Source organism: Myxocyprinus asiaticus, chromosome 10 (genome assembly GCF_019703515.2).
Source record: "Myxocyprinus asiaticus isolate MX2 ecotype Aquarium Trade chromosome 10, UBuf_Myxa_2, whole genome shotgun sequence".
In the NCBI taxonomy this organism is placed as follows: domain Eukaryota; kingdom Metazoa; phylum Chordata; class Actinopteri; order Cypriniformes; family Catostomidae; genus Myxocyprinus; species Myxocyprinus asiaticus.
In genome coordinates, this window is record NC_059353.1 from 22,491,816 (window position 1) to 22,515,292 (window position 23,477).

The window sequence follows — 23,477 nt, forward strand, 5'->3', positions numbered from 1 at the left end:
GATCGTGTGGAAGTTTGAAGGTCATTCCACCACAGAGGAGCAGAGAAAGTGAACAATCGTGAAATAGACTTTGAGCGTCATTGTGATGGGACCACCAGGCGTCGCTCATTCATAGACTGCAGAGAGCGAGTTGGAGCATAGACCTGAAGTGAATTGAAGAGGTTGCGGTTCCATTGGCTGTTCTGAAAGCCAGAGTCAAAGCCTTCAATTTGATGCGGGCAGCTACAGGTAGCCAGTGGATGAGCCCTTTTTGGCTGATTGAAGACCAGACACGCTGCTGCTTTCTGGACCATCTGCGGTGGCTTAATTGTGTTAGCTGGAAGGCCAGCCAACAGAGCACTGCAGTAGTCCAGTCTTGAAATGACCAGAGCTTGGACCAGGAGCTGTGTAGCATATTCAGACAGGAAAGGTCTGATTTTCCTGATGTTGATATGTGTGCAGTGAAAAGTAAATAGTTTATGATCAGTTGATGATCATATGCTTAATTTTACTCGTGTTTATGTTAATGTTTGTTTGTGTTCATATTTTTGTATTTTGGTATTTTTTTGTGTTTTCTTTACAGGTGAAAATCTAAAGTGACATTCCTGTATTTCTTAATCTGAGACTATATTTTGACTTAAGTAGGTTTCTTTTCTTTTATTTACTTTATTTATCATTATAACACTTTTATTATTTACTTTTCCTTATATAAAAAACATCAATACAAACTATCAGTAGAACTGCAACAATAATAGACCACAATACTGTAGCCTGTACAGACAGAGAAAATTGAAACAATTTTAGCATACAGTGTAGTTGGCATCACAAAAAACAAAACAAAAAAACAAACAAACAAACAAATACAGTATTTGTGGATAACAATTTAAAAGTATATTTATTGTACAAAATATAAAATCATTAAAATTTGCATTGAGCAATATATATATTTTTATTCTTATCAAGAGTCATATCTTAGTTTATATATATGTACTTGTAAAAGTTAGGGTCATTAAGGTACTCCTTTATATAGCATCATCTTGAGGGGAGGTGCTGAAGGCGGAGCTCCGTAAGAGATCTAGGCAGTTAACAAGAATGAGGGAGCCAGTGATGTGTCTCCAGCGCTTGGTTATAGGGTTCTTCATTTTGTCCAAGCCTGTGTGAAGTTCCTGAATCACATCTCTATAGCTGTCTCCAATCTGGGCCGCCCATGTGACCAGGAAGTCATAGGCAGGTTTCCACATGGCCTTTTGAGAGAAAGAGATGGCAGATTTACAACACTTTGCCAAAGATTCTTTAGAGTTTTACATGTAAACCTGCATGCACTTTATATTAAAAACTAAAGTCTTCTACCCATCAGAACCCATAAGACACATTTAACGTATGGTATAATGTGTCATAATTCCTGTTCTTCACTCAGGTGTCCTTAATTCAGTTCCCAGAACAGAAATTACTTCCTCTGTATTCTATATGCTGTGTATTAGAATATATTTATGCAAATATCCTAAGACAAAAAGGTGCTAAAAGAAAGCTCATAGTCCCAGCAAATGATGGTCAAACTTTCAAGTTTATCTTCTGAGCTTTAAAAGTGGTTCTGGCAAAAACATTGTAATTATGACCAACAGATTTCCTGTAATCTGCTATGCACCAGTTTTAAACTTTACAGGCTCACAAAATTTCTGTTGCACTTACTCTCACCAGCTGTGTGCATAACTCTCTAGGACACTGTTCTTTATCCTTCAAGAAAGGGAGATTCACAGCAACTTACTGACTTCACTGCAGACTGTTAGTCAAAGAAGCCTATTGGAAAATGATCAGTGTGATAAAAAATCCCACCTTCAATCCACATCATCCTTCACCTTCATATTATTCCAAACCTGTATGACTTACTTTCTTCCATGGAACACAAAATGAGATGATTGGCAGAATGGAAGCCTCAGTCACCATTCACTTTCTTTGCATCTTTTTATTATACATGAAAGTAAATGGTGACTGAGACATCCACAGAAGAAAGTAAGTCATACGGGTTTGGAACAAGATGAGAGGGTGAGTATAGAATTTTTATTTTTTGATGAACTATCCCTTTAATTGAATAGATTGTGACATGTAAAAAAAACTGAAAACCCTTAACCTGTTCGATACAAAATTTGGTTCTATGGTATTTCCTCTGATAGTCAGTCTTGATTTAATGCTCCGATTCAAGTTCTTCACCTCACTGTCCAGCTGTCCATTGCAGTCTCTGTGAGGAGCTTCATATGCTTCCATCTGCTTCCGGGACACTTTGGCCAGTCTCTCAGCAAGCTCCCTCCAGCGGCCTGCCACCTCGACCGCTGTGGTCAACAGCACAAAGTCCATGACCAGCCGTGCCACCAAGCCCTGACAGTCCATCTTCAGAAGTGCCTAAATGATAGATACAGTTACACCATCTCTTTATTATCACATAGTTCCTCAGCCAATGTGCACTCTACTGTATATAGTCAGAAATTTGATAATGCTGAATTTTTTAATGCAGTTATTACTTGTGAAGTTCGATATAAAAATATTATTTTTTGGCAGATGGTCAATGTGAGAACCAGACAAGCAATACTGGTTACAATGCCCAAGGATGCTCAAACAAAATGATCATGCCAAAAAAAAATCAGCTGATAGAAACTGTCACATGATGAAATTCATGTCTATGCAAGTACACTCACTGAGCACTTTATTAGCAACACCTATACAACTAGTTATTCATGTGATTATCTAATCAGCCAATCATGTAACAGCAGTGCAATGCATAAAATCATGCAGATACGGGTCAGGAACTCCAGTTAATGTTCACATCAACCATCAGAATGGGGAAAAATGTGATCTGTGATTTCCACAGTGGCATGATTGTTGGTGCCAGATGGGCTGGTTTGAGTATTTCTGTAACTGCTGATCTCCTGGTATTTTCACACACAACAGTCTCTAGAATTTACTCAGAAGAATGGTGCCAAAAACAAAAACATCCAGTGAGCAGCAGTTCTGCGGATGGAAACGCTTTGTTGGTGAGAGAGGTCAACGGAGAATGGCCAGACTGGTTCGAGCTCAGAGCTCAGAATGCACAACACGTTGTCCATTGAGGTGGATGGGCTACAACAGAAGAAGATCACGTCGGACACTTTATTAGGACCATAGTGTTCCGAATAAAGTGCTCAGTTACTGTATATGGTGCAGTTAAAAGCCATCAAACCAAATCTTCTAAATTAAAGTAAATTACTGCAGGTTATACCAACTGCTCTGTCTCATCTCAAACCAGCCTTGTAGTTTGCGGAAGTTTGTGTGTTCTTATTCTGCTTTCAGAATCCCATAAAATGTCTTCCACAATTAAGAAGGGTTTTGCCATTTTTTTGCTAAGTAGTTTAAAGGGATAGTTCACCCAAAAATGAAATTTCTGTCATCACTAACTCACCTTTCTTGCATGGAACACAAAAGGAGATGTTTCATTGTATGGACAAATATGCAATGAAAGTGAATGGTGACTGAGGCTAACATTCTGCTTAACATCTCATTTTATGTTCCACAGAAGAAAGATAGCCATACGGGTTTGGAACAACATGAGAGTGAGTATATGATGACAACATTTTCAGTTTTGGGTGAACTTTCCCTTTTAGAAAAACTGGACCAATCAAGAGCTCAAATTATCATGCAGGGTGCTTTGATAAATATGCTGAAATGCAGGGAGGAAGCGACGTGTAGGCTCTTATGAGCACAATATAATAAAGCAAATCCGGGCCCTCGAACAATGGAAAATGTTTGGGAGGAATATCCGGTTGTTCTGTTGGCAAATTTCTGCCTCATTAATGTGACCTTTTTTTCTTCAAGAAAGTTTGATTGTGACATTTAAAAAACTAATTGTGGACTTATGTTCTCTACGCTTCGTGAATACGACATTCACCATTCTACTCTAAATGCCTGAAACTGCATATCTGTTGATGTCATTGTGACATTCACACTTTGGTAGTGCTTTATATTTATACAACAAAGAATCATGGCAATCTGTGTGCATGCCATCATTAAATCTAATTCAGTATTCAAACTCAAATTAGTACAACAGTGCAGGTGTTCTTCATCCATTCAAATAGACATGCACAGACACACAGCAGCAGCAAGTGTTCACAAGCACACATTACACGCCCTAAACCCACTAATCTCTGATTCTAGTTCCATGCCTTGGAATGCTTGGAATGACAGGAAGTCCGCTCAGAGACAGAGGGGGAGGAACACAGCACTGATGCCCCAGAAGACCTGCTAAATGACTAGCTCTAAAGAAAGGAATGAGATAGCATTCTTGGATAGTCTTGGATGGTTTGCCTGATATTTAAAGGATGCTTGTTCTTATGACAACAACAAGGAAGGTATGTATTTACACATTTGGCAGACACTTTTATCCAAAGCAACTTACAGTGCCCTTATTACAGGGACAATCCCCCTGGAGCAATCTGGAGTTAAGTGCCTTGCTCAAGGACACAATGGTGGTGGCTGTGGGGAACAAACCAACAACTTTCTGCTTACCAGTTCAGTGCTTTAGTCCACTACACCACCACCACTCCTTGTATGGCTTGTATGTTCAGTCAGTGTTTAAAAAAGGACAACTTTACACATGCATGATAAAGAAGCTGTATAAACAAACTGACTATGCTACAAGAACAGAAAGCTATCAGCACAAATAACACTCCAAACCTGTCGTACCCCCAATCACTGTACATTTCAATGTATCGAGGTGCAGATATGAGCTTGTTGTATTAATGATGAAGAATTGCAAAAAAATAAAAAAAAAAAAAAAAAATAAACATTTTCAAGCAGGTTTATTGAACACTCCATCTATCTGCCATTTGTTAGACAGATAATCAAGTCTCAAACACTGTTGCTGTCTGGCTGGTTGGGATGCTCAAGCAAACAGAACAATGTTTTGATAGCACCACAGTATAAACACTTTTAAGTAAAATCAACCTACGAATGGATTACTTATTGTTTTTTTTCTGCATATTACACAACAGGATAGGAGACAGTATTTACCATTAAAAAAAATAAAAAAATAAAAAATAAAAAAATCACACTTTACATTGTGAAACGTGGTCCTCAATGTAGTGAGAGTGTCCAGAAAGCTTACTGTGTGTGAATGTGTCACACTGTGTAAACACAGACTGTGTGCATTAGCAGAAGAAAGATAAGGCCTTTCATGCATCACCTCTTCCCCCTGTAACAGGAGTCAGGAACTTATTAAGTAAACCCTACAAAGTCAGAATTGTAACAGAAAGTCCAACAATATTTCGTGCCTCTAGACCCTGTCTGCTCAGACTTTTGACTATCACAGAATCCCAAATTATTATTCAGTAGATGTCATAAAGTATACAGTTATACAAGGAAGTTAACTGTGGCATCGCAAGCGGAACTAGAACATTCAGGTTCTTCTAACTGGTATGAAATTAGCAGACAGAACATTGTGATCACTTTCAAATTGAATGGTAAAAAATCAAGTGTTGATAATTATTCTAATGACAGTTATTCCCTAACAATTTGTTTATTTTGCAAACAAATATGCCAAGTTGTCATCATTGTATTCTATCTCCTTCTCTTCATTGTTGCTTTACACAGGGGTTTTCAAACTGGGGTCTGGGGACCCCCAGGGGGCCACAAGGGGGTGCAGGGAAATTTTCTTTGAAAAAAGTTTAAATCATTCTGAAATCATTAGATTAATCATGATTATTAATTTATTTTTCATATTTAAAAATCAATTGTGAAAAATAAGGGTTGTAATACACTATTCTCTGTAAAGCTGCTTTAAAACAATATTTATTGTTTTATTGTATACATTTACAAATTTATTTATAAAGCACTTTTTTCACAATAAATATGAATATTTAAAATATAATTTTTTTAACTGAATTGAATTAAAAATCTTTCTCTTTGGGTTTATACATACAGTATAACATTACTCCAGAATAAGAAAGATACACTGTAAACTTAATATAAAGCAAATATTTTCCCCAAAATATTTTAATATTTTTGTTTGTTTTGTTTACTTTTGTACTATGACAATATAAAAGCCAATTATTTAACTTTGCAAACAAGACGTCCTTATAATATCATGGTTACTACTTTTCTCACAGAGGGGGTCCCTCGCAAGGGGATCATTAAATTTGGGGGTCCTTGGCATTACAAAGTTTGAAAATCCCTGGCTTAAGACACCACTAAATTTGCTGGGCAACTGTAAACATTCTTTCAACGAGGTGTTACTTGTTGATTTGAGCTCTGAAAAGCTGATCTGTGGAAGCACAAAATGCTCTAAAATCACATACTGAGACATTTGTAGCCCATTAGAACATTCTGAACTCAACCAATCAAAGTCACAATTTGTCTCATACACACATGGTGAATAGGCAGTGAAATGCTTTACCTACAAGTCCACTTAACAGTGCATTTTTAAACTGAAACTAACCAAAACCAGAAATCTGTATGAGTTTAACAAAAAGTTAAAGAATAAAAGTATAACAAGAGAACAAAGGAAGGCTATATGTATACATTTACAAATAAACCTAAGTATCTAGCTTTATTTTACACATTCACATGTATGCATTTGGCTTGTATCCAAAAGCAACTTGAATAAATTCTAGCTCTAAGTTTTTTTAGTACATGCGTGACCGTGGCATTGTTAGTGCCATGCACTACCAGTTGAACTAAGCTTTAATTTATTACACTTAAATACTGTCTGAGCAAATCAAGCCATAACATTTGTTATGTTTTGTGATAGATTTAACAGTGTGTTAGCTTACATTCTAATAGGAAATATTCTTCAGCACATTACTTGAATGCTATATATGTTTCTCTTTTTAACTCTTCTTCTTCAACATCTAAATTCATAATAGTACTCATCTTTCCTCTTGCATGCCCCTTCACAAGAGCTGACCATTCAGTCTGCTTATCTCTGTTTATAAACTCAGGTCAGAAATCACTGTTTTAAAGAGAACCTCTCTTTCTGTTCTAACAATCTGCTATGGGACATGGGAGGATACAAAGGAATCAAACAGTCAAAACAAGTTCAGAACAGTTCACTTAAGTTCTTCTTGGTTCAGAAGCATGTCTGTAAATTGACCACAATTAAAACTCAGGCTAAAGAATAAGACAGGGTAAAAATTAAAGTATTAACTATGGAAATTTTACTGATATAAAATGCAAATATATCTTCTATAAAAAGTCATTTATTAAAATGTGCAGAGAATTACAGATCCATGTCTGTTTGCAGTCCCCCAGCAGGGGTTTTGTAGGTGTGGAGGTGGTTTGTTTAGTTTAGGGCGCCTCTTGTTCCATATTTGATGCTTCTGTTTAGACGCTAACAATAAGAAAGGAAACATCTGCACAACTTAGATTCTCCATCAATACATTCATGTCTTCCGGCATCTTCACCCACAGGTCGATTAGATGGTCATAAAAGATCCTTTCCTGATTTCAGTAAAAAAAAAAAAAAAAAAAAACGTTCCTGACATTCATTTACAGTAGCATGCTTCATTTCTAATAGAAAACACTGGGCTGAAGAGCACATGTAAGTATACACAAGCAAAACTTACATGGATTAGAAATCTATCTACCTTAGGTATGTTCATCAATTATACTGCCGAAAGTCTTTAATGTTAGTGATGTGATTATGGCCCTGTTTACACCTGGTATGACGCAACGCGATGCAACGGCTTGAGGCTGTCGACACTAACTTTCTAAACCGTTTATTTGTTGGCAGTATAGCACCACCACGTGCAGTGCAAAATGGAAAGGGACATCTGTTTACTGTCTGCGCAATGCGACGCGCTGCAGCGGATGCTTCCATGATAGACAGCATCACTGATTATAATGGGTTCTATTGCTCGACGCGATTCTCGCATCCAGAGTAGACAGGGTGTGAATGTTTACAGTTGTGCTTGAGATGAACAGTTTAATATATTCAGATGCAATGTGTTGGATGTGCGTTTTGTGTAAACCCTGAAGTTTCGTTTTATAATGTTGAGGGGCTTGTTCATTCTCTTCAGATTGAGTTTCAAAAATGGCTCCATTTGAGGGGCTGCATGATGTTAGCCAATCATAACAGTGGGCACTTACGTTGAAGTTTTAAGGGGGCGCTTAGGCCTAAACCGAGTGTTTCAGACAGAGGGCCAGAGACAGGGTGGAAAATGATCATACATTACTAAATTATGACTGTTTTAATGCAAAAAAACTAACTAACGTTATCATTGGACCTCAGGGAAGATAAAAAAACTATTAAAAAAGATCATTTCATGACCCCTTTAACATTATCAGTAGTTGATACTACATTATTGATGTCTGATGTTTCACACAAATATTAAGGCCTTTAATTTTAAATTTTAAATACAAACAATTTATAGTAATCCACTACAAATGACTAATTATTTCTCAAAAATTGTAATAAGATTACTTTACTAATTACTTCCTAAAACACTTTTCCGCTCAACAAATTCAAAATATTTCATTCTTGTTCATTGCTATACACAAGTCATACACTCAGCACCTCATATTTCTCCTTCACAATGACTCGTAACAGGGCCATAATTAATGCATTCTACATAAATAATATCTTAGAAGCATAACCCTGTAATGTATTTACAAGTAATTAAATTAATTAAAAGTCAGTAACTGTAATCTGTTTACAAGAATTTAAAATGAAATGCATCACACTACTTTTTTGAATTAAAAGTAATTATATTACAGTAACTAATTACTTTGTAATTGGATTACACCCAACACTGCATGTGACATAACTATTATATTTAAGTTTTTCACAATTCTGACTTGTTCATTTACTGCTCTCATCAAAAACGTTTCTCTTCCCTCAAAACTCTCACAGTTGTGAGTGTTATAAATAATACATAAATGTATATTTAAGATAATTTTTCTGAGGCCCAGCATGTCATTCTATTATCAGAGGACTAGGGCTGTCACAGTTATGAAATTTGGCTGACGATTAATTGTCAAACAAATAATTGCAATTATGATGATGTATTTTCTGTTTTAGGGCTATGGCGGTTAATTGCAATATAAATTGTCATATTTTTTAAGGTGTGCTTTTTTCTGCATGTGTGCTTCATAAAAATGAATAAGTCATTTTTATTTAAATTGAAATACATAAATAATAAAATAGGGATATATGATTTCTTTTTAAGGCTTTAAAAACATATGAATTTTTTCTTTAGGAAACGTCTCACAGAGATCCTTGTGTTTGTCTTTGGCCGTTTTGCGGCTCTCTATCTTCACCACAACAGACACTTTCATCTCTAAAGTGACAGGGGTCTTGGCTTCCATGTTACTGATTCCATGTTATATGATTTCTTTTTAAGGCTTTAAAAACTTATGAATGATATGAAAAAAATAAAATTAAAATAAAATATCAAAATATTTCTAAATACTTCAAATATGTCTCTCTTTTTTGTCAGCTTTAGTTTTGGTCATTTACACTGTTGTTTTTTTAACTCATATATTTTATAGTATATGTTTCTATAAAAATAAAAAAAAATCTAATATTTATTATATTATGCAATAGTAAAATATTTCTGTCCTAATTTCTTCACTTTTGCACATTATTTTAATGCTCTGTTTAAACACACGAGCTATTTGTCATGAAGCACAACCTTTTTGTTTCATCATTTTATCACTCCACAGAAATAGAGCAAGAGTGTGTCTCCTCCTCTGTGTCACTATGTGTCATTATCACTGCGTGTATGAACCAGGAACCTTTAACATTACAAGATCGTTTAAAGTGGAACCGTAGCGCTTTGCGTTCACTATTACAGTTTATATTTGCTCATTTATATTTTTGTCAGAATTTGGCGCGAACCTCTGCTGACAACACGCGCTCTTCCAGACAGGAGCTGGTTGATGTCCGCGGTGCGGCTCAGTGACGCTCGGACTCCAACTGAATGACACACAGACGCGCCATGCATGGCATTTATACAGTATAATTGCTTAAAATTCCCCTTTTGGGGCATTAAATTGTGATTGGAATTAGAATGTCCAATAATCGTGGTTATCTCAAATAACCACAGTTAGATCAAATAACCAAAAATCAGACGGTTATTAAATAATCGCAAAAGGTCTACAGAGAACTGTCTTTTTCCCCCATCATAGATGTTGTTTTTTGCCATTCCTCTCTCAAAAATATACAGTAAATAAAATAAAAAGAAAAGCTGAAGTGATTAAGTTTACCTGCTGTTTTTTCATGCTCTGTCTTGTTTTGTTAATATTTCCAGGATTCAGCAGTCTCTTCTACGTTGATTCCAAATGCTGCTACAGCACCACCAATTATTATTTTTTTTTTTTACAAATGCTGCATTAATGAATTTTTGTACACCACAATGCAATTAAAGAGCTATTACTTCTATGTGCTGCACACATGGGAAATACTGCTTAATAAAAATGGTCAATTCCAAAAATTGTAAAAACCTTAGATTCTACAAAACATGCTCACAATACACAGACCCACTACACCCAGATTTAGTTGAAAAATGTACTTCCCCCCCCAAATCAGTGCCTACCTTCATGAGTTCCTTCTGGAAAGACTTCCTCTCCTTGCCCTCAGCTGCATTGCAGTCTTCCTTAAGCCTCTCAAGAACAGAAGCAACTTTCTCAGGCTCACTGTCTGGCTCTGTCCGACAGAAGTGTGTCAGAGGTAGGTTGACATAGCCCAGGGCATCAGCAAAAGCTCTCCAACTCGCCACATTTTCCATCATTATTGTCCGCACTGATGCGTAGATGTAAGTCAGGCACATACAGGGCTTGAGGATCTGCTCTAAAAGTATTGCAGTCGTAAGATCAGGCCCTTGGTTATGTGGAGGTTTCACTTTTCCCATGATAAGAATATTTTTAACATGGACCAATCCAATTCTTCCATGATAGTATCCAATGTACCAGTCTTTGGTCCATAAATGTCCTTTGAGTTTTATTTTTTCCTCACTCAGAAGTGCCACTACATCACCTTTAAGGTACTCCAGCAAATACTGGCTTTTGGACTGCCTTATAACAGTTTTAAGCAACTTAGCAAATTTCAGGTTTTTGACAAGTCTGTCCTGAAACACAGGGTACTTTGCAGTTGACACAAGAGGAGACAATACAATTTTGTTAACTTCTTTTTTCTTTAGGAAACGTCTCACAGAGATCCTTGTGTTTGTCTTTGGTGGAGGCGGTGGGGTCTGAACACAGAACTGGGCAAGGATGCAGTCATTATCATCCTTAACCTGAATTCGCAAAGTAAAGTCTGAAATGTCTGCAGGATCACGGGCTGCAATCATGTAGACAAGACGGCCCACTTTGCCAAGTTTGATCTGAAAACCCCTCACAGTCCTGGCTTGTTCATTGGCTCTCACTTCGAAATTGGACATGTTAGAATACACACCAACCTGAAGGTCTTGAGGTTTTGCAAGGACAAACTGGTGCTTCCCCCAGAGCTGCAGGATGACAGGTAGAGTAGACTGTGAGTGCTTTTTTCCATCACTCACTATCAATGTCTTTGGGGCACAGTCATGCCCAAAAATGGCAACCACCATCTTAAAGGATGGGTGAATGTGTTTTGGCCCATACACCCCAAGAGTGACCTTTTTTACAACATGTTCCCAGACTGTGTTGTATGGGGCCACCACCTGGGCTTGGGCAACCACAGAAATGTACATGCATGGCTCTAAATTGTCCAGAGTTACTTGGACTGTGTCTCCATACATGTATACATGTGGAATTGGGACATAAGGCCCTTCCTTGCAGTCACTTCTGACACACACCACCTCGGCCGTTTTGCGGCTCTCTATCTTCACCACAACAGACACTTTCATCTCTAAAGTGACAGGGGTCTTGGTTTCCATGTTACTGAGTTTGACTTCCACCACTGGACTTACAGTAGTACATCTACCATTGTTGAGCTCCAATGGTGGGTCTAGTAGGGCCTTCAATGATATCTGTTGAGTGTCACATGGTGCAACATGGCCTTCAGGGACATGTATGCTGATACTGGTATTTGGTAGCTGTACGGCACCACCAGAGCTGTCCAGTTTACACACGATGTTGGTCTCTATGGGCTGGGTTTGCCCCCAGCCTGGGTTTTGTCCTATTGAGTCCAGATCATGGCAGGATCGTGTAAGTTTACGGTGGTTTAACCATGCCGTTTTGAAATCCTCTCGACTCTGATAATGCTCAGGTTTGGGTGATTTCATGCCACCAAAAAAACTTAAGGACGCTTGAGGTCCATCGGACAAGGACTGCAGGACCGACAGTTCTGACATGCTGTAGCAACGCTTGCTCTTAAAAAATGGGTTGTCTCTGCGAAGATTTGGACCAATCCCTGAGCTGCGGCTGAAAATGTTTGTGTCAAGTAGCCCGCTCCCAAAGCCATTTATATTAATAGTGCTGCTAGTGTTTGATATAGAAGGGGAGAGATTATCAAAAAACAAAACACTTGCAGAATTCTGGTTACTGTTTTGGTCAGCTGTGCTTTGAAGTGCATCATTTAGGAAAGGGTTAGTAGACATCCGTTTATTAACAAATGGTTTTCCATTTTGAGATTCTGTGGCTTTTGAAGACCCTTTCCACTCCCCAGAGAGGTCCATTTCTTTGGCTCCCTCAGAAATATCACCTAGGCTGTCAATCATGCCACTGTCACTGAATGAGGAATCTCGATAATTGATTGGTTGGACGTAGGCAGCTGGGATATAGCCCATCTCTTTACTGTTGTGTGCATACCACCACTCTCCACCAGATGTATCCAGAACATAAAGACAGTCTCCCTTAGAGAACTTCAGAGTGGTAAAGCTTGAAGGACAGTAATCCTTAATGGCAATGACTTCCCTGACAGTGGCAAATGAGGCAGTAGCATCCAGTCGTAAGGCACTAGGTGAAGGCACTGTAAAATAAATGAGGTGAATGAGATTTAGATTAAAACAAAGTTAAAAGTATGTGATTCTGTGAGGTGAAAATGAGAAGGAGACCTTTAACATCTGTGAGGGTAGCCTCTGATACGCCTTGACTGAGATCAATCAGTGTGCCCTCAGATTTGCAGCGAGGGAGCACAGTGTTGTTGTTTGCTGTTCGAATGCGATGGGCAGCCATGGTGTGTTTTCCTAAGGAACTTCACTCAGGTTTTTCTTTCCATTGTTCGCTTCCAGTGTAAGAGATGGGTGGCCTTCCATAGAATCTGTAATAATAAAAAAATGAGAGAGCCTTATGAATTTACTTTTTTTCTGCTGAAAATTATTTAAGGATGTTTGATAAGGTTAGGATTAGGGATAAGACCATCAGGGATGAACCGGAATACTGATTAATTAACAGGTGATCAGAAAAATATGAACAAACAGTCATTATTAAGAGAATGATTACAAATAAAATTTACACACAGTGAACCATTATACGTATAAATTCATTCAATGTTAATTATAATTTTAAGTAAGATTAGCCACTGCAGAACGAATTCTTAAGCTCTGTCCATAAATTTTAAGACAATATTCAGATTTATGGTCTTTAATTTATTGCCTTAAAGTTAGAGAGGCCACATTGTGCCACTACATGTCTTGAAGTGAAGCTATTAAGGGCAGAACTATTTGTTCTTGTCCAGACAAGTCTACCTTATTACCAACATCCTCTTGAAGACAGAGGGAGAAAAAAACAAGGTTAGCTGGTCTCAAGGTTAGCACAGTCACTACCTTACAATCTTACATATTTACAAAGACATTACATTTGTTTCCTCTTTTTATTTTAATTGAGGAGAGAGTTTTATCTTACTCTATGCATAATGACTGACTTTATCCAGTGATTGCTTCAAAGTTTGTACAAAGTGATTGAATTATTAATAAACATATATGTTTCATCTGATCTGCTTAAGTGAACGATGTACAAGCTTAAGAATCAAACGTCTCTTGCATTTAGTAATCAAAAGTAGGATAGTGTTTGAGTGCATCCTCTTCAGTCAGATCATGAGCTATAAAGGCCCTCCAGCAATACACATTAGTGGTTTCCATGGCTACCACCTTGGGGAAGAAAGCACACACAATGAAGCGCCTTTAGAGAAAATGCCCAGCTGTACATGTCTCACACAAATACAATCTGACATATTATGAAACTATATCAGATTGACAGAATAACATATCACTTAAAGCAGTCAATGTTAATAGCCACTTGTTTAAAACCTGTAGATCTCCTTGAAACCTCACCATAAGTGAAAGCAAAAGCCACTATGGGTTGAGTTGCCTTACTGGCAAGGGTAACAGTTTTATATACATTGAATCATCAATGTTATTAGACAGTCCACACAGAAATACATTACACAAACAGCAAATATGGGCTCAAATAAATTATCAGCAACTGAAAGGCAGTCTTCACAGCCAGCAACTGCATGTACCAATTCACAGAGGAAAAGGGCTTTCTTTGTTCATGCTATCGTTAGAGCCCCCAAAAGAACTTTGAGTTGCAAACAATTCTTCACAATTAAATTAGGTGAAGAAATCAATCTCAATCTTATATTGAGTTATCATGTGAGAAATTACTACAAAAGTGTGACTTACAGTTTACTTTATTCATTCATTCATGTTTGTGTGTGTATAGCGCTGTAGGATCTACTAAAGATTATGTTCCACCTTTTGTTTTTTCGAAAAAATATAGTACAGAGGAAATGCCTGTGAAATGAGGATGACACATTTCTCAAAACTGAAATTGCACAATCAAGTTAACTACCACCTTTAGGCTACATTAGGACACAGAAGTCTGTGGCATAAGAAAATCTCAGTGAGTGAATTGCACATTTTTAAATTAACTGGTACTGGCATGTAAATTATATTAATTTATTCATATTTTATAGCATTTTTCAAAATGAACATCAAACTGAGCAAGCCTGCAGGATTTTAGGCATGACAGCTACTCTTCAGTGGAATGGCTTTATACAATATTTAAACAATGTGAATTTCTAAAAAATACCTTAAAAGTTAGCACTGCAATATTCCTGTTAAAAACTTTTTTGTCAAGCAGACTTCCAGGGATCCCTCAGATCAGAGTTAAAAGCAGTAGGCTAACTGCCTGAAAACTGCACCCTGTTTAATTGTAAAGTGCTTCCACACAGATTTCAAAATGTACATGTAGAGGAGGAATTTAATTAAAATTTAAAATCATGTTCATTCTATTTAAATAAAACATTAATGCTGTAGTACTAGCATATATTATTTAAGAGGAACTTCTTAGGGGTATGACATGAGAGGCAAATGCTTGAGTTCAGACACTAATACAATTTGCACCGGTTACAATTTGACTTATGTTCACACAGTCTAAAAAGGATATATATAGCCTATATATTGCTCAAATAAGTAATTTTTGCCAATGTTGTGCTATATTTCTAAAGCTATTGCCCTGTTTCTTTAGGATTCAATGCAATAATTGGATAGTACCTCGACTGAACCCTTCAAAACAGTGAGTTCAGATGATTTATTTTTAAAGATAAGAAACTGACTTCACTAATGGGTGGGTGTACCTCTGACAAGTTGAAACGGATTGTGAAATACACACACACACACACACACACACACACACACACACACACACACACACACACACACACACACGTTGGTACAGCTATCATTATGAGGTCTCTCCATAGACATAATGATTTTTATACTGTACAAACTATAGATTCTATCCCCTAACCCTACCCCTAAACCTAACCTCACAAAAAACTTTCTGCATTTTTATATTTTCAATAAAACATCGTTTAGTGTGTTTTTTAAGCGATTTAAATTATGGGGACACTAGAAATGTCCTCATAAACCACATTTATAGCATAATACCCTTGTAATTACCAGTTTGTAACCTAAAAAAAATCCTTGTAAACCACTTAAACCTGCACACACACACGCGCGCGCGCGCACACACACAAGTGGAAGACCAACACTGACACTGCTCCCATTTTACATGCGAATTTCCAGTGTCAAACAGGAAACATTAACATTTTCTAAAGTGTACGAAGCAAGAGTTGCAAGTTTTGGAAAAGTAGCTGAATGGTAGGAGGAGACGCGATCCGCAATAAAAAGGTAATCATAGAAATAATAGATAAAAGATGTAGAAATAAATGGTAAAAGATGGAAATTCTACTCACTTTGTGCAGTTGCAGTAGTGTTACTTGGTGATTGAGGACGGCACCGTTATATGCGGCTGATTGTGAGTCCAGCGCTTCACTTCACGGGCGGAGGAACCTTGTGATGTCATCAGAGAGGAGGAGTCCCGGAAAACGAGATGGACAAAACCTGTTGCTTTGAAACAACAATCTAAGTCTGCCATTATAATTTATCCGCAACGGTTTTTAACCGCGGTAAAGTTAGTTTGACGTTCGACATTCGTTAGATATTCGGTTTCTCTTACCCGCGCTCCCTTCAGTCGACAATCTTACAAAGATGTCATTAGCACACTTGGTTTAAAGGGAGTACAACTATACTCTATGGGCATAAAAACTGGATTCAGAACAGTCAACGCTAGGTGTAGCTGCAAAATTATGCCTGAAATACTCCGATGCGCTTTAACTGCCTAGCAGATGTAAGGGACCGTCTGAAAACTCCACACACTACGCTAAAACAGGCGATGTCCACTCATTCGTTCAGTTGACGTGCCAAGTTATACATGGGAAAGAAAAAACAAACAAACGGTAAAATACATTTTCACATTCAGAATGTTCTAATAACTTCCCAGAGGATATATGGACTTACTACAGGTGAGATTATTACAGTATCATCAATTATATAAGTACAGTAATCAATTATTTTAGATAAAAAATCACTAAAATTCACTAAAATTCTATTTTAACATTCTAAAGGGTGTAGTAACTTCTTAGAGGACAGATGGACTTACTACAGGTGAGATTATTACAGTATGATCAATTACATGAGTACAGAAATCAATTATTTTAGAAAAATATTCGCTAAAATTCACCAAAATGATATTTTCACATTCTAAAGGATGTAGTAACTTTCCACAGGATATATGAACTTACTACAGGTGTGATTATTACAGCATGATCAATTATATAAGTACAGTATTCAATTATTTTAGAAAATATTCAGTAAAATTCACCAAAATGATATTTTCTCATTCTAAAGGTTGTAGTAACTTCCCAGAGGATAGACGGACTTCATACAGATGCGATCATTACAGTATTTTTAACAATATGAGTACAATAATGAATTATTTTAGAAAATAATAAATAGTTGTGCTTTTCCACCTCCACCCACATATTTATTGTGCTAGTGTCTTCTTTTTCCCTGTGAATTTATACTCTGCCTGTTATTTAGCTTTTTGTCTGTTCCTGCTACTTGTTCAGGGAGTTTTGTATGTTCCTTGTGTGTCTCTTAAATTAAGGCTTTTTTCATCTGGTTTTCTGCCTCCCTGCCTGTTGCGACCAATGCTACTTTACGTTTTTCTTGCCCTGATTTAATGAATTTGCCCTCTGATTGGACTTTCACTATAAATTCAGTTCTGTTCTCCCTGCTCTACCCATGAATGGCTGGGCAGTGAGAGCCTAGAAAAGAAGCATACAATGAAATTATTACTTCAAATGAAAGTAAAATTGATACACTTGATGCAAATGGTCCTGACTGAAACAACCATCGATTAAAACCATTGTATCCCTTAAATTATCCAATGTCACTCAAAGCCAATTAATTAGCAACAACTTATTCAGTTATTTACTGAAATAAAATGAAAAACACTGCAAATTGACTTGCCTGTCACATTCTTTAAAGAACATCCCAAATTAATTTAAAATAGTCTTACAGAAGGAATAAAAATATAGCATAATAGCAATAAACTTTTTTGGTGGAATATTTGTTATGAATTTGTTATAAATTTTGTTAATGGAAATGTAGTGAATATACCTAAGTTTAGAAAACAATTTATGACAGCATTAACATAACAACTTGGGGATCATTATAAAAGAATTTTTGAAAAAATAAATACCACAGATGTCCTACTTATTTGTTACTGGGAATTATCACAGTAATATTATTGTCATGTTTTAAGGTGTTTTAAACATTTTCCACCATATTTATTAGTCCTGTCTCTTCATTGGTCTATGTTTATGAGTCTTGTTATCAGTTCTCTTTATCATTGGTTCTTGTTTCATTGCCTTGTTATCATGTTCATTAGTTTAGTCTCGTCATTGGTTGTCTCTGTCATGTGGTTACCCATGTTCATGTATTTAAGCCCTCATATTTGCCATTGTCTTTTTTCAAGTATTGTTTTGGTGTAACGTTGTCAAGTCAAGTAATTTATGTTTGTTTCGTATTGGATTTCACGTTGTTAATAAATACTGCACTTGGGTTCACTCGTCATCGTCTGTTCCTTTCTTCAGCCTGTCTCAACTTTACAATTACTTTTATATCAGGTCTTATCTCACTTCATATAAAATGAAGTATCTGATGAAACATCCAGTTGGAGAAATACTCATACAAACACAGTTTCCTTGCATTAAGTTTGCAGTTGAAACTTCAACTGGATATTGCATTGAAAATTGAGAAGACTCCGATTACAAAAAGCTGGTGGATGACTTTGTCTTGTATTGTAGAAAACAACTGCAGCTGAATATCACAAACATAAAAAAGCTGGTGGTGGAGTTTGAAGGAACCCCTGAGTCTGACTATAATTGAGGCACAGGATGCAACAGTAAATCAGAGCAGATGACTAAATATATGTACAGGAAATTATCAGAAAGGACAGCTATACCAGACTTGATATACATTTACTGAAGTCAGATGTTAAAGCATCCTCTCCACAACAGCGATTTTATGAGCACCGTGCCCTAGGAAGCGATCGTGGAGATCTTGCTTGCCGTCAGCAATCAGACTTTATTATGCCATCTCTCCTGTTAAGCCTATATAACATGAAGCTGATACAGTATTTACAGAAATGTATAGAATTGTTTCTAAAATAATTGATTTCTGTATTCATATAATAGAACACACTGTAATAATCTCACCTGTTGTAAATCCGAATATCCTCTGAAAGGTTACTACAACATTTAAAATGAGAAAATATAATTTTGGTTCATTTTACTGAATATTTTTCTAAAATAATTGATTACTGTACTTATATAATTGATCATACTGTAATAATCTCACCTGTGGTAAGTCCATATATCCTCTGGGAAGTTATTAGAACATTCTAAATGTGAAAATGTATTTTATTTTTATTTTTATTTTTTTGTTCATGTATAACTTGATTGTTGTAATTGAATGAATGAGTGGACGTCTTCTATGTTTTAGCGTAGTGTGTGGAGTTTTCAGACGGTCCCTTACCGGAGCATTTCAGGCATAATTTTGCAGCTACACCTAGCGTTGACTGTTCTGAATCCAGTTTTTATGCCCATATAGTATAGTTGTACTCCCTTTAAACCAAGTGTGCTAGTGACATCTTTGTAAGATTGTCGACTGAAGGGAGTGCGGGTAAGAGAAACCGAATATCTAACGAATGTCGAACGTCAAACTAACTTTACCGCGGTACTTTTTTATTGCATTACGTTCTATTCCCCATTATTCCATGCAGTGGGAAACTATTTGAATGTTATATATTGTAGTTTTTTGCATTTCATTTTTAAATGAAATATTATATGATATAATATTATAATATTAGTTAAAACTCAGCTGAGGTTTGGACATTTATTGGGAAGAATTGCAATAAAAAATCCTCCTAAATAGTTAACAGTTGTATATAATCTGATTATGTTTTATGAAGGCCTCATAAAATCTCCTGATTGAACGAGCTTTCTGAAATTCGACCGCATTTAAAACACAAGCAGCTGCTAGTTTAGTCGTTTTGAGCATCATGTGTCTAAATATACATAGGCTATCGGGCGGCCTCTGGTGGGCATATAGCATAATAATAAACACACAAACAGAGGATGCCTAACAGTTTTGCGTCTTATCGTCTTAATGTGATTGATTTTTCTTGAAATAAAATGTATAAATGTATATTTAATGGAAATAATGGAAAGTTATTTCTTAAAATGAGACAAAGGGGGGTGCCTAAATACACTGTGTGGATTCTGGCTTACTGGTATGCTCATCAGACCATGCAAGTAAAATGGGGTTGTAAAGTATGCGCCCATTTTGGGGTCAGCAATGGTGTTAGGCAAGGGGGGATTTTGTCACCGATTCTCTTTAATCTCTATATTGATGATCTATCGAAATGTTTGAAAGCCTGTAATACTGGGTGTATGACTGGAAATATTTTAGCAAACCATATTACGTATGCAGATGATCTTGTGGTCTTTCGTCCCAGTAGTGCTGGTCTTCAGCAGCTCCTCAATTTATGTTCTGTGTATGGTTTTGAACATGATATCATATATAATGCTAGTAAGAGTGTTGTTATGATTTGCAGAACTAAAGAGGATAAATGTCTAAACTTTCCTGTTTTTAAATTGTCTGGAAAGAATCTTAATGTTTGTGTGAAGGTAAAATATCTTGGACATTTTATTACTGAGCAGATGACAGATGATGAGGACATTGAAAGGCAAGGCCGCATGATGTATACACACGCTAACATACTTTTACGCAAGTTTAGTGCATGTACAGATGAAGTGAAGATGTCTTTGATTAAAGCATATTGTACACCACTCTACACTGCACATTTGTGGTCAAACTATAGGATAGCAAGCTTAAAGAGTCTTCATGTAGCTTATAATGATGTAATGAGAATTTTATTAAAGAAATCTAGATGGCATAGTGAAATGTTTGTGGCTGCAGGAGTTAAAACTTTTCATGCTGTTTTAAGAAATGTTATGTATAAGTTTATTTGCCGGCTCAACAAGTCTGAAAATGAAATCATTGTGGGCTTATTGAATATAAGGGTCAGTACTATACACTACCAATCCAAGCTGTGGAGACACTGGTACCGTTGCATCTTTGTAACACACTGATTTGTATTAATTTTTTTTATTTTTTTTTAATTTTTTAAATTTTTTTTTTAAATGTATGCTGCTCATTTTATGTATTGTCTTGTATTTTAATTGGACCTTGAGTCTGTAATAAAGTTTTGAATATACGTTAACTTCAAGGAATAAGCCGTCAGCAGTTGATCGATATAAATCCTAATTGTAGAAGAGTAAACTTTTATTTTGACTGGGCTTTCCCTAAATTGGGCAAGATCAGTAGAGATTGATATGGATTCTAGATATCATATGTTTTTTGACACAGGTTTGAAAAAAAAAAAGATATATTTATAATTATTATTATAGGCTGTAAGCTTTTCCCACATGAGCAGATGATATCCTCTCCATCAAAGCATACGAAGCAATATCTAGTTTCCTGTAGAAGGGCAATTTTTTAGCCCTGCCCTAACACTCCCACATGTTAGTTGTGTTCTGTACATGTGGAACTAAACTTTGCAGCCAACAAGGTAGTTTTGCACCCATCCAAAGATCAGTTATCAAAAGTTTAGAGTTGCACTGGAAGGGCACATCCACTAGATGTCATCCATAACCAGATGAAACTATTGAATCATGTTTGAAAGCATAGTTTTCAGAAAAGACCATTTAAACGACATATACTAATTATGTATAACGGTAAGCATATTTAGATTTTCCGATTCATGTGAGTAATAGTCACTTTGACACTTTACATAAGTAATACTTTGTTGTTACATAATCAAGAACCAATAATTGTCAACAACATATAAAATAGGCCTACACTATACAGCAAAAAGTTTGTGGACACCCGCTTTTAATTAACATGCTCGGCTATTTCATTAATTCCACTGAAGACAAATCTTAATGCTACAGCATACATTTTAAAGAAATGTTTGCTTCCAACTTTGTGGTAACAGTTTGTTGGAAGCCCAGAGAACTTGACTGCCTGCAAAAAGCCCAGACCTGAATCCCACTGAACACCGTTGGGATGAATTGGACGACGACTGCGAGCAGTGTCTATCACCCAACATCAGTGTCTGACCTCACTGATGCTCTTGTGTCTAAATGGAAGCAAATCCATGCCTTTCCAGAAGAGTGAAATATGTTACAGCAGCAAAGAGTGGAACTAATCCCTATGGTTTTGAAATTAAATGAACAAAAAGCACATATGTTAAAGTGTCCACAAACTCTTGGCAATATAGTTTTGGTGGGTGAAGTGCTGTGAGCCTTTTACTGTTGAAGCCTTTACCTGAAACACATGTTTCATTATTTAAATAAAAATAATGGAGTGTGTATTTACTACTAAGTAAAGCATTTATGATCTGAACGTGTTCACTTACATCTCTCTTGAAATCTGACAAACTGCTTTAACTTTAAGAAATCAATTAATGAGCTCATTTATAATTAAACATCATTGATTTTTTTTCTTTTCTTTTGCAACTGCTCTGATAATTTGAAACATACTTTGTGAAGCCTTTATTTCACATGCTTACCTTGTGAAGCATTTGTGTCTCCCCGTAAGGCCATCTAGAAGAAAACAGATCGATGCTCATTGTACATTATGAAATTTCAAATCATGGCTATCTTAGTATTTCTAAAAGGGGATTGAATGGAAAAGAACAAAAACATCAAATATTTGATAAACCACTGGATCCAGCATGATAAAACTCCTTTTCTCTCTTTCTCTAAAGTGGGAATGTATTGATCTCAATGAGCGACTGCTGAAGCCATCAAAAGTCAAATTCAGGTTTGGTTCTTTTTTTTGAGTCCTGAATCAAAGTCTTGAGGCACAGATGAATAGAAGGGATGGAAACATATTCAAAACTTCAGGAAAAATGTGCTCCCTTTCTAATAACATCTGTTTAAAGGATCACATAGTAATGGAAAAATATATTAAAATGTCTATAAATTAAATACATTTGATTGCATGCATGGCAAATATGTGGGTATTTTAAAAGTGGCTTTTTTGTGGTTTGCTCTATTAACATAATGTGTGTGTGTGTGTGTGTGTGTGTGTGTGTGTGGGTGTGTGTGTCTGTGTGTGTGTTGCAACTGAACTCACCAATACGTTTGTCCTTACAAGCAGTAATTATAGCTGGACAATAGCTGCTTACGCACAGACTGCATAGTTTGATTCTTAGGAACTGTCTGGCAGTTTCCAAGCTTGTATTTTAAGTTCATGTACTGCTGCCACCCCCAGTCTTTATATTTAATTTGCACTGGCAGGTATTTAATTGTACTATCTTGTATGTAATTGTACTGTAATAGCTTGGTTGTAATTGCACCAAGACCAATGTGCCAGTGTGAGAAGTGCCAGTTCCCAAATACTGCCCATTTTTAGGAATCTTAGAGTTTAAGTAATTACATTAATGCATATTTGATGTCATAGATGCATGTGCCTCTCCTCTCCTTAGAGAGTTAAACATAGACCAATAGATTTTTCCTTAGCAGCTGCTAGAATCCCACTAGCTCCAGTGCTGTTCATCTCTGGGGTCCCACTGTCCTCAGATGTTTGGAGCAACCATAAACAGCACCATCTGATACAGCCTCCTAGGGTGAGCTAACT

At 36.5% G+C, this 23,477-nt stretch overlaps 1 protein-coding gene and 1 long non-coding RNA gene across 3 annotated transcripts; one reads left to right on the forward strand and one right to left on the reverse strand.

Annotated features, from left to right (window-relative positions):
* Positions 1–621: 621 nt before the first annotated feature.
* Positions 622–16,272, reverse strand: LOC127446911 (SH3 domain-binding protein 4-like). 2 transcript variants are annotated; one of them, XM_051708233.1, is made up of 5 exons: positions 16,118–16,267; positions 12,972–13,177; positions 10,536–12,886; positions 2,188–2,376; positions 622–1,223 (listed from the first exon to the last, which is right to left on the reverse strand). In XM_051708233.1, exons 2-5 carry the CDS (start codon positions 13,090–13,092, stop codon positions 1,002–1,004), a joined length of 2,883 nt encoding a protein of 960 aa, XP_051564193.1. In that variant the 5' UTR covers positions 13,093–13,177; positions 16,118–16,267; the 3' UTR covers positions 622–1,001. The 2 variants fall into 2 exon arrangements, with proteins under 2 accessions (XP_051564193.1, XP_051564194.1); XM_051708234.1 differs by lacking the exons at positions 622–1,223; positions 2,188–2,376 and adding an exon at positions 2,383–7,440 and having other exon boundaries at positions 16,118–16,272.
* Positions 16,273–16,597: 325 nt separating this feature from the next.
* Positions 16,598–18,342, forward strand: LOC127446917 (uncharacterized). The gene is made up of 3 exons (XR_007898266.1): positions 16,598–16,726; positions 16,829–16,868; positions 17,112–18,342. It is a non-coding gene; the product is annotated as an uncharacterized LOC127446917 (long non-coding RNA).
* The last annotated feature ends 5,135 nt before the right edge of the window (positions 18,343–23,477 follow it).